At 44.4% G+C, this 16,538-nt stretch overlaps 1 protein-coding gene across 1 annotated transcript in view; it reads right to left on the reverse strand.

The window, feature by feature from the left end:
• The window catches only part of STARD10 (StAR related lipid transfer domain containing 10), a 92,576-nt gene that overhangs the window by 37,597 nt on the left and 38,441 nt on the right, over positions 1-16,538 (reverse strand). The window contains exon 2 of the mRNA XM_088463782.1: positions 7,983-8,130. Coding sequence (XP_088319908.1) covers positions 7,983-8,130 — 148 coding nt within the window. The remainder of the gene's footprint in view (positions 1-7,982; positions 8,131-16,538) is intronic.

A 16,538-nucleotide genomic window follows, 5' to 3' on the forward strand; every position in this document is an offset into this window, starting at 1 on the left:
TACAGAGACCCTTATTAAAGCGTGCTGATGACATTACTGTATAGTATACAGAGACACTTATTACAGCGTGCTGATGACATTACTGCATAGAATACAGAGACACTTATTACAGCGTGCTGATGACATTACTGTATATAATACAGAGACACTTATTACAGCGTGCTGATGACATTACTGTATATAATACAGAGACACTTATTACAGCGTGCTGATGACATTACTGTATATAATACAGAGACACTTATTACAGCGTGCTGATGACATTACTGTATAGTATACAGAGACTCTTATTACAGCGTGCTGATGACATTACTGTATAGTATACAGAGACACTTATTACAGCGTGCTGATGACATTACTGTATAGAATACAGAGACACTTATTACAGCGTGCTGATGACATTACTGTATAGAATACAGAGACACTTATTACAGCGTGCTGATGACATTACTGTATAGAATACAGAGACACTTATTACAGCGTGCTGATGACATTACTGTATATAATACAGAGACCCTTATTACAGCGTGCTGATGACATTACTGTATAGAATACAGAGACACTTATTACAGCGTGCTGATGACATTACTGTATAGAATACAGAGACACTTATTACAGCGTGCTGATGACATTACTGTATAGAATACAGAGACCCTTATTACAGCGTGCTGATGACATTACTGTATAGAATACAGAGACACTTATTACAGCGTGCTGATGACATTACTGTATAGTATACAGAGACACTTATTACAGCGTGCTGATGACATTACTGTATAGTATACAGAGACACTTATTACAGAGTGCTGATGACATTACTGTATAGTATACAGAGACCCTTATCACAGCGTGCTGATGACATTACTGTATAGAATACAGAGACCCTTATTACAGCGTGCTGATGACATTACTGTATAGTATACAGAGACCCTTATTACAGCGTGCTGATGACATTACTGTATAGAATACAGAGATGCTTATTACAGCGTGCTGATGACATTACTGTATAGAACAGAGACGCTTATTACAGCGTGCTGATGACATTACTGTATATAATACAGAGACCCTTATTACAGAGTGCTGATGACATTACTGTATATAATACAGAGACACTTATTACAGCGTGCTGATGACATTACTGTATATAATACAGAGACACTTATTACAGCGTGCTGATGACATTACTGTATAGTATACAGAGACATTTATTACAGCGTGCTGATGACATTACTGTATAGTATACAGAGACACTTATTACAGCGTGCTGATGACATTACTGTATAGTATACAGAGACACTTATTACAGCGTGCTGATGACATTACTGTATAGTATACAGACACTTATTACAGCGTGCTGATGACATTACTGTATAGAATACAGAGATACTTATTACAGCATGCTGATGACATTACTGTATAGAATACAGAGACCCTTATTACAGCGTGCTGATGACATTACTGTATAGTATACAGAGACACTTATTACAGCGTGCTGATGACATTACTGTATATAATACAGAGACACTTATTACAGCGTGCTGATTACATTACTGTATAGTATACAGAGACCCTTATTACAGCGTGCTGATGACATTACTGTATATAATACAGAGACACTTATTACAGCGTGCTGATGACATTACTGTATAGTATACAGAGACACTTATTACAGCGTGCTGATGACATTACTGTATAGTATACAGAGACACTTATTACAGTGTGCTGATGACATTACTGTATAGAATACAGAGACCCTTATTACAGCGTGCTGATGACATTACTGTATAGTATACAGAGACACTTATTACAGCGTGCTGATGACATTACTGTATAGTATACAGAGACCCTTATTACAGCGTGCTGATGACATTACTGTATAGAATACAGAGACCCTTATTACAGCGTGCTGATGACATTACTGTATATAATACAGAGACCCTTATTACAGAGTGCTGATGACATTACTGTATAGTATACAGAGACACTTATTACAGCGTGCTGATGACATTACTGTATAGTATACAGAGACCCTTATTACAGCGTGCTGATGACATTACTGTATAGTATACAGAGACACTTATTACAGCGTGCTGATGACATTACTGTATATAATACAGAGACCCTTATTACAGAGTGCTGATGACATTACTGTATAGTATACAGAGACACTTATTACAGCGTGCTGATGACATTACTGTATAGTATACAGAGACCCTTATTACAGCGTGCTGATGACATTACTGTATAGTATACAGAGACACTTATTACAGCGTGCTGATGACATTACTGTATAGAATACAGAGACACTTATTACAGCGTGCTGATGACATTACTGTATAGAATACAGAGACCCTTATTACAGCGTGCTGATGACATTACTGTATATAATACAGAGACCCTTATTACAGCGTGCTGATAACATTACTGTATAGAATACAGAGACACTTATTACAGCGTGCTGATGACATTACTGTATAGTATACAGAGACACTTATTACAGCGTGCTGATGACATTACTGTATAGTATACAGAGACCCTTATTACAGCGTGCTGATGATATTACTGTATAGAATACAGAGACACTTATTACAGCGTGCTGATGACATTACTGTATAGTATACAGAGACCCTTATTACAGCGTGCTGATGACATTACTGTATAGTATACAGAGACACTTATTACAGCGTGCTGATGATATTACTGTATAGAATACAGAGACCCTTATTACAGCGTGCTGATGACATTACTGTATATAATCCAGAGACACTTATTACAGAGTGCTGATGACATTACTGTATAGTATACAGAGACACTTATTACAGCGTGCTGATGACATTACTGTATAGTATACAGAGACCCTTATTACAGCGTGCTGATGATATTACTGTATAGAATACAGAGACCCTTATTACAGCGTGCTGATGACATTACTGTATAGAATACAGAGACTCTTATTACAGCGTGCTGATGACATTACTGTATAGTATACAGAGACACTTATTACAGCGTGCTGATGATATTACTGTATAGAATACAGAGACCCTTATTACAGCGTGCTGATGACATTACTGTATAGAATACATAGACCCTTATTACAGCGTGCTGATGACATTACTGTATAGTATACAGACACTTATTACAGCGTGCTGATGACATTACTGTATAGAATACAGAGACCCTTATTACAGCGTGCTGATGACATTACTGTATAGTATACAGAGACACTTATTACAGCGTGCTGATGACATTACTGTATATAATACAGACACACTTATTACAGCGTGCTGATGACATTACTGTATAGAATACAGAGACCCTTATTACAGCGTGCTGATAACATTACTGTATAGAATACAGAGACCCTTATTACAGCGTGCTGATGACATTACTGTATAGTATACAGAGACCCTTATTACAGCGTGCTGATGACATTACTGTATAGAATACAGAGATACTTATTACAGCGTGCTGATGACATTACTGTATAGTATACAGAGACACTTATTACAGCGTGCTGATGACATTACTGTATAGTATACAGAGACACTTATTACAGCGTGCTGATGACATTACTGTATAGAATAGAGAGACACTTATTACAGCGTGCTGATGACATTACTGTATATAATACAGAGACACTTATTACAGCGTGCTGATGACATTACTGTATAGTATACTGAGACACTTATTACAGCGTGCTGATGACATTACTGTATAGTATACAGAGACCCTTATTACAGCGTGCTGATGACATTACTGTATATAATACAGAGACACTTATTACAGCGTGCTGATGACATTACTGTATAGTATACAGAGACCCTTATTACAGCGTGCTGATGACATTACTGTATAGTATACAGAGACCCTTATTACAGCGTGCTGATGACATTACTGTATAGTATACAGAGACACTTATTACAGCGTGCTGATGACATTACTGTATATAATACAGAGACACTTATTACAGCGTGCTGATGACATTACTGTATAGTATACTGAGACACTTATTACAGCGTGCTGATGACATTACTGTATAGTATACAGAGACACTTATTACAGCGTGCTGATGACATTACTGTATATAATACAGAGACCCTTATTACAGAGTGCTGATGACATTACTGTATAGTATACAGAGACACTTATTACAGCGTGCTGATGACATTACTGTATATAATACAGAGACCCTTATTACAGCGTGCTGATGACATTACTGTATAGTGTACAGAGACCCTTATTACAGCGTGCTGATGACATTACTGTATAGAATACAGAGACCCTTATTAAAGCGTGCTGATGACATTACTGTATAGTATACAGAGACACTTATTACAGCGTGCTGATGACATTACTGCATAGAATACAGAGACACTTATTACAGCGTGCTGATGACATTACTGTATATAATACAGAGACACTTATTACAGCGTGCTGATGACATTACTGTATATAATACAGAGACACTTATTACAGCGTGCTGATGACATTACTGTATATAATACAGAGACACTTATTACAGCGTGCTGATGACATTACTGTATAGTATACAGAGACTCTTATTACAGCGTGCTGATGACATTACTGTATAGTATACAGAGACACTTATTACAGCGTGCTGATGACATTACTGTATAGAATACAGAGACACTTATTACAGCGTGCTGATGACATTACTGTATAGAATACAGAGACACTTATTACAGCGTGCTGATGACATTACTGTATAGAATACAGAGACACTTATTACAGCGTGCTGATGACATTACTGTATATAATACAGAGACCCTTATTACAGCGTGCTGATGACATTACTGTATAGAATACAGAGACACTTATTACAGCGTGCTGATGACATTACTGTATAGAATACAGAGACACTTATTACAGCGTGCTGATGACATTACTGTATAGAATACAGAGACCCTTATTACAGCGTGCTGATGACATTACTGTATAGAATACAGAGACACTTATTACAGCGTGCTGATGACATTACTGTATAGTATACAGAGACACTTATTACAGCGTGCTGATGACATTACTGTATAGTATACAGAGACACTTATTACAGAGTGCTGATGACATTACTGTATAGTATACAGAGACCCTTATCACAGCGTGCTGATGACATTACTGTATAGAATACAGAGACCCTTATTACAGCGTGCTGATGACATTACTGTATAGTATACAGAGACCCTTATTACAGCGTGCTGATGACATTACTGTATAGAATACAGAGATGCTTATTACAGCGTGCTGATGACATTACTGTATAGAACAGAGACGCTTATTACAGCGTGCTGATGACATTACTGTATATAATACAGAGACCCTTATTACAGAGTGCTGATGACATTACTGTATATAATACAGAGACACTTATTACAGCGTGCTGATGACATTACTGTATATAATACAGAGACACTTATTACAGCGTGCTGATGACATTACTGTATAGTATACAGAGACATTTATTACAGCGTGCTGATGACATTACTGTATAGTATACAGAGACACTTATTACAGCGTGCTGATGACATTACTGTATAGTATACAGAGACACTTATTACAGCGTGCTGATGACATTACTGTATAGTATACAGACACTTATTACAGCGTGCTGATGACATTACTGTATAGAATACAGAGATACTTATTACAGCATGCTGATGACATTACTGTATAGAATACAGAGACCCTTATTACAGCGTGCTGATGACATTACTGTATAGTATACAGAGACACTTATTACAGCGTGCTGATGACATTACTGTATATAATACAGAGACACTTATTACAGCGTGCTGATTACATTACTGTATAGTATACAGAGACCCTTATTACAGCGTGCTGATGACATTACTGTATATAATACAGAGACACTTATTACAGCGTGCTGATGACATTACTGTATAGTATACAGAGACACTTATTACAGCGTGCTGATGACATTACTGTATAGTATACAGAGACACTTATTACAGTGTGCTGATGACATTACTGTATAGAATACAGAGACCCTTATTACAGCGTGCTGATGACATTACTGTATAGTATACAGAGACACTTATTACAGCGTGCTGATGACATTACTGTATAGTATACAGAGACACTTATTACAGCGTGCTGATGACATTACTGTATAGAATACAGAGACCCTTATTACAGCGTGCTGATGACATTACTGTATAGTATACAGAGACACTTATTACAGCGTGCTGATGACATTACTGTATAGTATACAGAGACACTTATTACAGCGTGCTGATGACATTACTGTATAGAATACAGAGACCCTTATTACAGCGTGCTGATGACATTACTGTATAGTATACAGAGACACTTATTACAGCGTGCGGATGACATTACTGTATATAATACAGAGACCCTTATTACAGCGTGCTGATGACATTACTGTATAGTATACAGAGACACTTATTACAGCGTGCTGATGACATTACTGTATAGTATACAGAGACACTTATTACAGCGTGCTGATGACATTACTGTATATAATACAGAGATACTTATTACAGCGTGCTGATGACATTACTGTACAGTATACAGAGACACTTATTACAGCGTGCTGATGACATTACTGTATATAATACAGAGATACTTATTACAGCGTGCTGATGACATTACTGTATATAATACAGAGACCCTTATTACAGCGTGCTGATGACATTACTGTATAGTATACAGAGACACTTATTACAGCGTGCTGATGACATTACTGTATATAATACAGAGACACTTATTACAGCGTGCTGATGACATTACTGTATAGTATACAGAGACACTTATTACAGCGTGCTGATGACATTACTGTATAGTATACAGAGACCCTTATTACAGCGTGCTGATGACATTACTGTATAGTATACAGAGACCCTTATTACAGCGTGCTGATGACATTACTGTATATAATACAGAGACCCTTATTACAGCGTGCTGATGACATTACTGTATAGAATACAGAGACACTTATTATAGCGTGCTGATGACATTACTGTATAGTATACAGAGACACTTATTACAGCGTGCTGATGACATTACTGTATAGTATACAGAGACCCTTATTACAGCGTGCTGATGACATTACTGTATAGAATACAGAGACACTTATTACAGCGTGCTGATGACATTACTGTATAGTATACAGAGACACTTATTACAGCGTGCTGATGACATTACTGTATAGTATACAGAGACACTTATTACAGCGTGCTGATGACATTACTGTATATAATACAGAGACACTTATTACAGCGTGCTGATGACATTACTGTATAGGATACAGAGACCCTTATTACAGCGTGCTGATGACATTACTGTATAGAATACAGAGACCCTTATTACAGCGTGCTGATGACATTACTGTATAGTATACAGAGACCCTTATTACAGCGTGCTGATGACATTACTGTATAGTATACAGAGACCCTTATTACAGCGTGCTGATGACTTACTGTATAGAATACAGAGACACTTATTACAGCGTGCTGATGACTTACTGTATAGAATACAGAGACACTTATTACAGCGTGCTGATGACATTACTGTATATAATACAGACACTTATTACAGCGTGCTGATGACATTACTGTATAGCATACAGAGACACTTATTACAGCGTGCTGATGACATTACTGTATAGAATACAGAGACCCTTATTACAGCGTGCTGATGACATTACTGTATAGCATACAGAGACACTTATTACAGCGTGCTGATGACATTACTGTATAGAATACAGAGACACTTATTACAGCGTGCTGATGACATTACTGTATAGTATACAGAGACCCTTATTACAGCGTGCTGATGACATTACCGGATATCTGGGAAAGTAGGTACAGATTTTCATCAGCAACATGTGGGATGGTCATGGAACGACAGGGATATACAACTTCCCTCTAATCACCATGTATACCTAGGGCTGGAGTGACACTCCTGTAATACAGTATACGTACATGCGTAGTATCCGATGTCTGCATTGACCGTCAGTTTCCCGATATCGAATGTTTCAATGACGTTCGTGTCCCATTTCTTGCGGTATTCCACATCGTGCAGAACATCATAGAGAATTTCAGCGGATAAGTCTTTACATTCCATCCGGCACTACAGAGATCAGAAAAGGGCGAGTGTGAATATAACTTTATAGAACAGGCACATGTCCTGTTATATATAAACAGACAGTATAGACCGGACACGTTTCCTGTTATATATATATAATCACAGAGTATAGACCGGACACGTGTCCTGTTATATATAATCACAGGGTATAGACCGGACACATGTCCTGTTACATATAATCATACAGTATAGACCGGATACGTGTCCTGTTATATGTAATCACAGAGTATAGACCATATACATGTCCTGTTATATATAATCACAGAGTATAGACCGGACACGTGTCCGGTTATATATAATCACAGTATAAACCGGATACATGTCCTGTTATATATAATTACAGTTTCTGCCGGACACATGTCCTGTTATATCTAATCACAAACAGTATAGACCGGACACATGTCCTGTAACCGGTATATATATAATCACAGTACTATAGACCCAACAAGCAGCCCATTATATATAATCACAGTATAGACTAACTCCAACAACCCTTCTTAACATCTGAGGCTTAGGAGTCTGTTTATTAGGACATAATTTAAGTCAGGGTTCTGTTCTTCCTTTCAGCTACCCTATTTCGCTCTGGTGTGTAAATGAATCTGTCTCGATGTTCTATGCTGCGCTGTCTCTATTATATGTCCTGTCACCTCCATTGTCACTGAAATGTGAGTGTGTTTTGCTGACACCCGTTACTACTTACTAGCCATTGTTACATCGTCCTGTAATTCGTCCAATACTTCATCTGTGTTCTGCATTAGATCAGTGACTGATCGATCAAAAGTTTCACATATTTTAGTGTCTATTTTGTATCATCCAGATGTATTAAAGTGTTAATGCCGGAGATATCGCAAATATCCCCTGTGTTAGTTAGCAATCGTGACAACATTGCGCAACACCACCGTTGAAATAGAACATAATGGGAACGGCGATTTTTTTCAAGTGCATCAAGTTCCGAATAGCAAATATTACTATACCCAGGCCACCTGCAGATAGTGTTACACAGAACTTTTGTTAGGAACGCACTGTCTGTGCGGCTCTTCGTCTCAATGCTCCCGCCTCTTTGACAGCAAAAACCCAGAGGTTTTATTAGTAAAGATTACAGTTTTCTTTTAATAATCCTCTTCAAAACTTTTTTTTTTTTTTCATTTAGCCATCATAATTAATTCATGTCCCTCCAGTAAGTGAATAATGCACAATACACACAACGTACGCTCTGCGCTCTTATTGAGTCTACTGCAGTGTTCTCCGGGATTTATTGAAACAGAATAATCTCATTAAAGTAATTCAGAGGCCCCGGAGAGACCCCAATAAGTAAAGTTTCTAGACTAGAAGCATCAGAGAGTTCACCTGAGTAGAGTAATGTGGATACAAGTAGTTGGGGATAAAATAAGACTGTATCGCTGATAGTGAACATAGGGGCTGATTCACTACCGATCCCAACTGTGATTACGCACGCAATCAGCCTATTGCATTCTACGCATGCATTGCAGTGCGAACTAGCCACTATGATCAGGACTGCGATCACAGTGACTACGCCGTGAGGCTCCGCCCCATTTCCCCTTCTAGAGACGCCCCACCCCCTCTTCAGATGCGCGTGTCTCCGGCGCGCGTTGTCCCTCTTCGAGGAGTGGAAAAGTTGGGAGGTATGGAACTGTGTACTGTACACAATAGAAGCAGGCTGCCGTTTCGTGAGCGGCCAGGTGATGGTCGCGACCATCGGGGTTGCGACAAGTCCCTTGTGGTAGGGTCTCGTCTGCCGCAAGCCCCAGTGAGCTTCCGGCTCTAATAGAGCCAGAAGCTCACTACTGACATCACTGGTGATGTCAGTAGGGCCGCCGACAAACGGCAGGCGTTCCTTCAGGATCGCCCCCTTTGGCCAGCCACCCCCCGCCCCTCCTACAAAACGGGGCGAGCTGTCGATCAACAATCGACAGCCGCCCCGTTTGTAGCGAGCCCCGAAGCGAGTGAATTCATCACTCGCTCCGTAGCTTGCGCACGCCGTGCGTGCGCAGAGCCCCTCCATCGACCCGCCTGCGAGCGGGTCTGAATCAGGCCCTGTGTACTGTGAGCCTGATTCTGCAAGGATTGTAATTGCAAAGTTGCACGCAGGCTATAGATATAGGATGTATGCACGCAGGCTATAGATATATGATGTATGCACGCAGTCTATAGATACGCAGGCAGCTTTGCAATTGCGATCTTTGCAGATATGGTAATACAGCAGGAGGTATCACGCCTTCTGTGCATTACTTATCCGAGCTGCGTTGTCCAACGCAGCATCTGATAATTTGCGTACCATCGGCCGGCTGTGGTGACCCGTGCGGTTCTGCAGCTGGCCGCCACAGTTTAGAGAAAGAGGCCAGGAAATCTCTTGGCTTCTTCCCTCCCCCGCAACAGCAGCGACACGCCTCCATTTCAGGAAATGGAGGGCATCGCCGCCCCCTCCCCGCCCACAAACAGCAGCAGACAGTCTGCACACTCACAGAATGGGTCCTGCATCGGCGCAGAGTCCCAAACATCGGGGATCTGTGTTCTGGATCGGGCCCTGTAAACAATAGAAGCAGGCTGCAATGAAATACGCTGTAAAGCAATACTGGAGCAGGTTTTCTGGATAGCACTGAGCAGAATGCTGAGAAGCAATTGCTGGAACAGAAACACAATGAGCAATGGAGTATCTATAATGGCTGCACTCATTTCTTCTAATATTTACCTCTACAGAGTCCCGCGTCGGCGGTAACAGCACTGCACAAATCACCAGGAAAATGTCGGGAAGCCCATTTTCGTGGTGTTTTGTGCATCTGCAGTAGGAAAATTTCCGGGGAAAGGGCGCCATTTTCCCTGCAACTTTCCTACTGCGCATACCACACGGGCCCCCTCCTCTCTTAAGACCCCCCCTATCCCTGACATGGAGATAGAATGCTGGTGAAGTAATTACTGGGGCGGAATGGTTATGAAGCGAATACTGTAGTCTGGTAACTGGAGCAAGCGCAGATAGCAATACTGGGCACTAATGACTAAATACCAGGAGCCAGGGTACTGATCACTGGGGAGACACGTTGTTCTGGCAATTAACAGTTAGCCATTCCTAGTTTAAAAAATAGGGCGGTCTTAGAACTGATAGGCTGAAAGAATCATGTGACATGTGATACTGTCCAAGATGGCAGCGCCCATGACAGCAGGAACTGCCCATTACAGATGAGTGCTCCCAGGTCTCAGGGAAACTGCAGACGGCCAATGGGGACACAGATGACACTGCCGGGCCCGGTATCTGGGATCCGGATCCCAATGTGCGACAATAAATAAGCCCCCATGTGCCTGTTGCCTCCTGGCGCGAGTAATGTCCCAGGAACACACATCACTGAGCAGGAGAGAGCGCGCCTCTGCTATTACTAATTGTAAGAATTGTTACTCCTGTGGCTTTAGCTTTTAAACTACAATCTTATAGGTACGGGACAAGCGGTTATATCTTTATCGCCGTACACACTAGGCATATCTCCCAACATTTGGCCACGGAGAGTCGGGACTTCCGAGCGCCGTAGGCCCGAAAAGGGGGCGTGACCAGGGCCGGCCCGCCCATTACGCCGACTACGCACGTGCTTAGGGCGCCAGCCAGCAGAAGGCGCTCTGGGCCTGATTCAGAGCCGGACGCTATTTGCGGTTGTTCGTTCTGAAAAAGGGGTGGCTATTCAAATGAACCGTTCGCTCTTTGCGGTCTGTTCACGTCTCTATGTCTGAACGAGGGAACAAAACTTGCGGTTGTTTTTTTGGATAAATACGCCCCCTGGCCGCTCGCATTCCACGTCATTTCCGCTATTTATTAGATTAATCAAGTACATCGACCAGCGTATGAACTGCTCGCTATTCTTGTGGTTGGCTTTTCCTACCGCAATCATGCGAGCAGTTCTGACTATAAAACAACCCAGTGACCTGGTCAATGACGCTGCTGTATTAATTATGCACACCCATAAAACGCCCGTTTTGACCTTTAAGCATGCCTGCGTTCGGATCTCCACTCCCCGTTTTCAAGCACCTTCCCCTGTTACCACCCACATACGCCTCCTCCTGTCACTCAAAATAGCAGGCATTCGCTATTTAGCGAACAAACGATTTTCGGCCGCACTGACTGGTTCGCGCATGCGTATTACGATCCGTACGCATGCGCAGTTGGGCAAACATCGATCGGAACGAACGAGCGGATGCTTACGAACGGCTCTGAATCAGGCCCTCAATCCCCAGCGCGGCAAAACAACCCTCCCACCGCCATACTCCTTCCCGTTTCCTCCTTCTCCCCCCCCCGCGCATGTGCCACACTCCTTCCCGCCTCTTACCCACGGCCGCCGCAGGAAGGCTTTATTTGCCGGGCGCCCGCTGAGATTTTACCAGTGGGCGCCTGGCTCCCTGCAGCGGCAGCCGGAGCTCACTACAGAGCTCCGGCTAGGCTTCCCCACGGGCACTATGTGAGAGACGTCATGATGTCTCTCACATAGTAACGAGGAGCGGTGGATGGCAGCGGACCCAGGATCGGGGCTTCAGGTAAGCTGTTTATGTTTGTGTTGCACGACTACTGGGGGCACTCCTACAAGGGGCTACTGGGGGCACTCCTACAGGGGGCTGACTGGGGGCACTAATACAAGGGGCTGACTGGGGGCACTCCTACAAGGGGCTGACTGGGGGCACTCCTACAAGGGGCTGACTGGGGGCACTCCTACAAGGGGCTGACTGGGGGCACTCCTACAAGGGGCTGACTGGGGGCACTCCTACAAGGGGCTGACTGGGGGCACTCCTACAAGGGGCTGACTGGGGGCACTCCTACAAGGGGCTGACTGGGGGCACTCCTACAAGGGGCTGACTGGGGGCACTCCTACAAGGGGCTGACTGGGGGCACTCCTACAAGGGGCTGACTGGGGGCACTGCAAAAGGGGTATCACTACGGTGGGCATTGTATTAGGGGCATTACTACTGTGGGCATTGTGTATAAGGGGCACTACTACTGTGGGCATTGTGTATAAGGGGCACTACTATTGTGGGCATTGTGTATAAGGGGCACTACTACTGTGGGCATTGTATTAGGGGCACTACTACTGTGGGCATTGTATTAGGGGCTCTACTACTGTGGGCATTGTGTATAAGGGGCACTACTACTGTGGGCATTGTATTAGGGGCACTACTACTGTGGGCATTGTGTAAAAGGGGCACTACTGTATGTCAGAACATAAATAAGGGACACTACTATGTGGTGTAATGTGAATCGGGCACTATGGGCCTGATTCAGAGCCGGACGCTCTGACCAGAGCGCTCGCTCTGAATCAGGGCCCTCCTACATGAAAATGGAGCGGCCTTATGGACGCTCGCATAGCTGTGGGTTACCACCCACAGCTTATGTGAGCGTCCATGATGATGGTCGCGATGGTCAAGACCATCGTGACCATCGGGCTTGCGACGGAGACCCTGCAGTAGGGTCTCGCTGCCGCAAGCCCTGGAGTGATTTTGGCTCTATCAGAGCCAAAATCACTCCCACTGACATCACTAGTGATGTCAGTGGGGCCGGCTTCAGACGGTAGGCGTTCCCATGGGAACGCCTCCGTCTGGGCAGCCACACCCCCGGCACGCCCACCAAAGGGAGCGTGCTGTCAATCGACAGCACGCCCCCTTTGGTGCGAGACCCGGAGCGACGGAGAGCCCGTCGCTAGCTGGGTCTCGCGCATGCACACAACGGAGCTCCCTCCGTCGTGTGCATGCGCAGTGGGGCAACATCGACCCGCTTGCGAGCGTCCTGCACTCGCGAGCGGGTCTGAATTACCCCCCATGTGCGGTGTAATGTGAATAAGATCGTGCTATTGTGTGGTGTAGTTTGATTGGGAATACTATTGTGTGACCACGCACCTTTCCTTTAGCTTGCCTTCCAACCATCCCTATTTTGGCGACAAAGTGTTCCAGATGGGGGGTAGGGGAAATGGTGAATAGATGACATGCGCATGCATGCGGCATCTATTGAGTGGAGAAAGGGACTGAGAACATGCCCAGCAGCTCCAAGAGCACTCGTGATTATGGCTTTTCTCACGAGACCACACCCCTTTCCTTTGTCAGGTGCACGCACCTTCAGCGTGTGCAAATTCATCCAGGGGGCGCCCAAATGTACCTTCGCTTACCAAAAATTTAAGGCTCGGGCCGGCCCTGGGCATGACCTGATAGTAAATGGGTGTGGCCTGATGACACGCCCCCGTTTACATCACTAAGGGGCGTGCCCAGCATCTCCGAGATGCTGGGCTGCCCCCGGGCTTCCCCCCGTACTGTGAACAGAAGCTGTGCGCATAGCATCTATTGTCGCTCTGCATACACGCTGCTTCCCCCCCACCGCGGGACACTGTGTGGGACAGTCCCAGAAAAAAACGGGACTGTTTTGCAGAATGCGGGACAGTTGGGAGATTTGCACTAAGCGCTGTGTCGTCCGATCCGGCCGGATCAGACGACATGTCGGCAACATCGTCTAGTGTGTACACTCCATGTCACAGACGATGCAAATTCCCGCGCGTAGTCAGCGACAGTGACCCGACGGGCGACATAGTCAGTGAGGGTCATGCTGACGAATGCCGGGACCCCTGCGGCAGGTCGGTTGGGTATACTTCAGGCCCCTATTTACTGTAATCCATGTTTAAAATGCGGTTGTAGTGTGATATTGTCAACTAAATTCCCTTTCCCAAGTGCGACGCTTCTGGCAGATCATTATAAAATCTCTGTTCCGCGGTCTTGATGCCATTTCTGATCACAGTCAGATGCTCCAGCATTATGGAGGATTGGATGGGAGATGTAAGGAAACGCATGGCTGCAGATTAGGCAGTATATAATGTTCTCCCATTACACCTACAGCCCCTGCAGAGACAGCTGTGACACTACTGTAGATCCAGATTTTGATGCGACTGTCTCTCTAGCAGCCCTAATACCAGTCAGGATTAGGTGACCGCGGAATACAGGGTTATACAGATATAAAGAGATTATCGCCGCAGTCCTACACAGTGATATGGTACCATTAATCCCGGGATTACACTGGCATTGTACTAACCAGCTCCGGCAGATGCCCACAGCGCACAAACACAGAACCGCCAATGGCGACAGGTGTGTGGCCTACAGTCCGGGTACATACAGTAATAATGCATGGGAGATGGGGCTCATCTAATTAAATCTAGTGCAGGAGTTATTGAAACAATGGGGCCTATTCATCATCGGAGGCCATATGGCCCCCGATGATGAAGTATTGAACTCGCTGCGAGGGAACCTTAAGTATCCAACTCGCAGCTCATTGCTCCAGTACGGGGACAGCTGCTCCGAAAAGCAGCTGTCCGCTCGGTTAGCATCGCAGCTACAGATGTCGCTGCGTTACTCATCCCCTCCCCGTTGTCCCAGCTACACATGCATGACCTCGGTTCACACATGCCCAAAGCCACCGGGAAGGTAGTGAGCAGGTTACAGAGGGATCCGAGCTGGGATCCCTCTTCACCGTCTGATGATGGCGCTTGTTATCGGTAGCAAACACCGAAAATTTTCAGCCCGGTAGCCTAAATATGCGTTTCCGCATGGTTACCGGACCATTTATCGGTTTATGAATAGGCCCCATATTCACATATTTAAGCATTGCGAGATCTGCCATAACGGTAAGTAATAAATATCGCCCATTTTCAGTGTGCAGTATTAAAATTAACACTATAACGAATTCCACTTATTTTGCTGCCCCAATGCTTGTGCCAAGGCGCCTGTCAATTCACTAGGTACTAATGTGCCTCATACCTCCCTAACTTTCCTAGCAGCAGTCCCACTTTTCAGCACTCTAAACAGGTGTAGCCTATAAAAGACGGGCTGTGGCCACACATGAGATGGGGGTGTGTTGGTTAGATCAGGGAGTGACATCATTTATCAGGTGTGCCACCTAATTCCACTGGACTCATTAGGCTGTATATGAACCAGCTGCCATCACAGCGCACGAGAGGCCGGTCTGCTACAATAGGCTCATGGGTGTGACATTATTGTATATGAACCAGCCGCCATCACAGCGCACGGGAGGCCGGTCTGCTACAATAGGCCCATGGGTGCGACACTGCTGTATATGAACCAGCCGCCATCACAGCGCACGGGAGGCCGGTCTGCTACAATAGGCCCATGGGTGTGACACTGTTGTATATGAACCAGCCGCCATCACAGCGCACGGGAGGCCGGTCTGCTACAATAGGCCCATGGGTGTGACACTGCTGTATATGAACCAGCCGCCATCACAGCGCACGGGAGGCCGGTCTGCTACAATAGGCCCATGGGTGTGACATTATTGTATATGAACCAGCCGCCATCACAGCGCACGGGAGGCCGGTCTGCTACAATAGGCCCATGGGTGTGACACTGCTGTA

This window comes from Taudactylus pleione, unplaced genomic scaffold (assembly GCF_031769625.1).
Source record: "Taudactylus pleione unplaced genomic scaffold, aTauple2 ptg001449l, whole genome shotgun sequence".
Classification (NCBI taxonomy): Eukaryota; Metazoa; Chordata; class Amphibia; order Anura; family Myobatrachidae; genus Taudactylus; species Taudactylus pleione.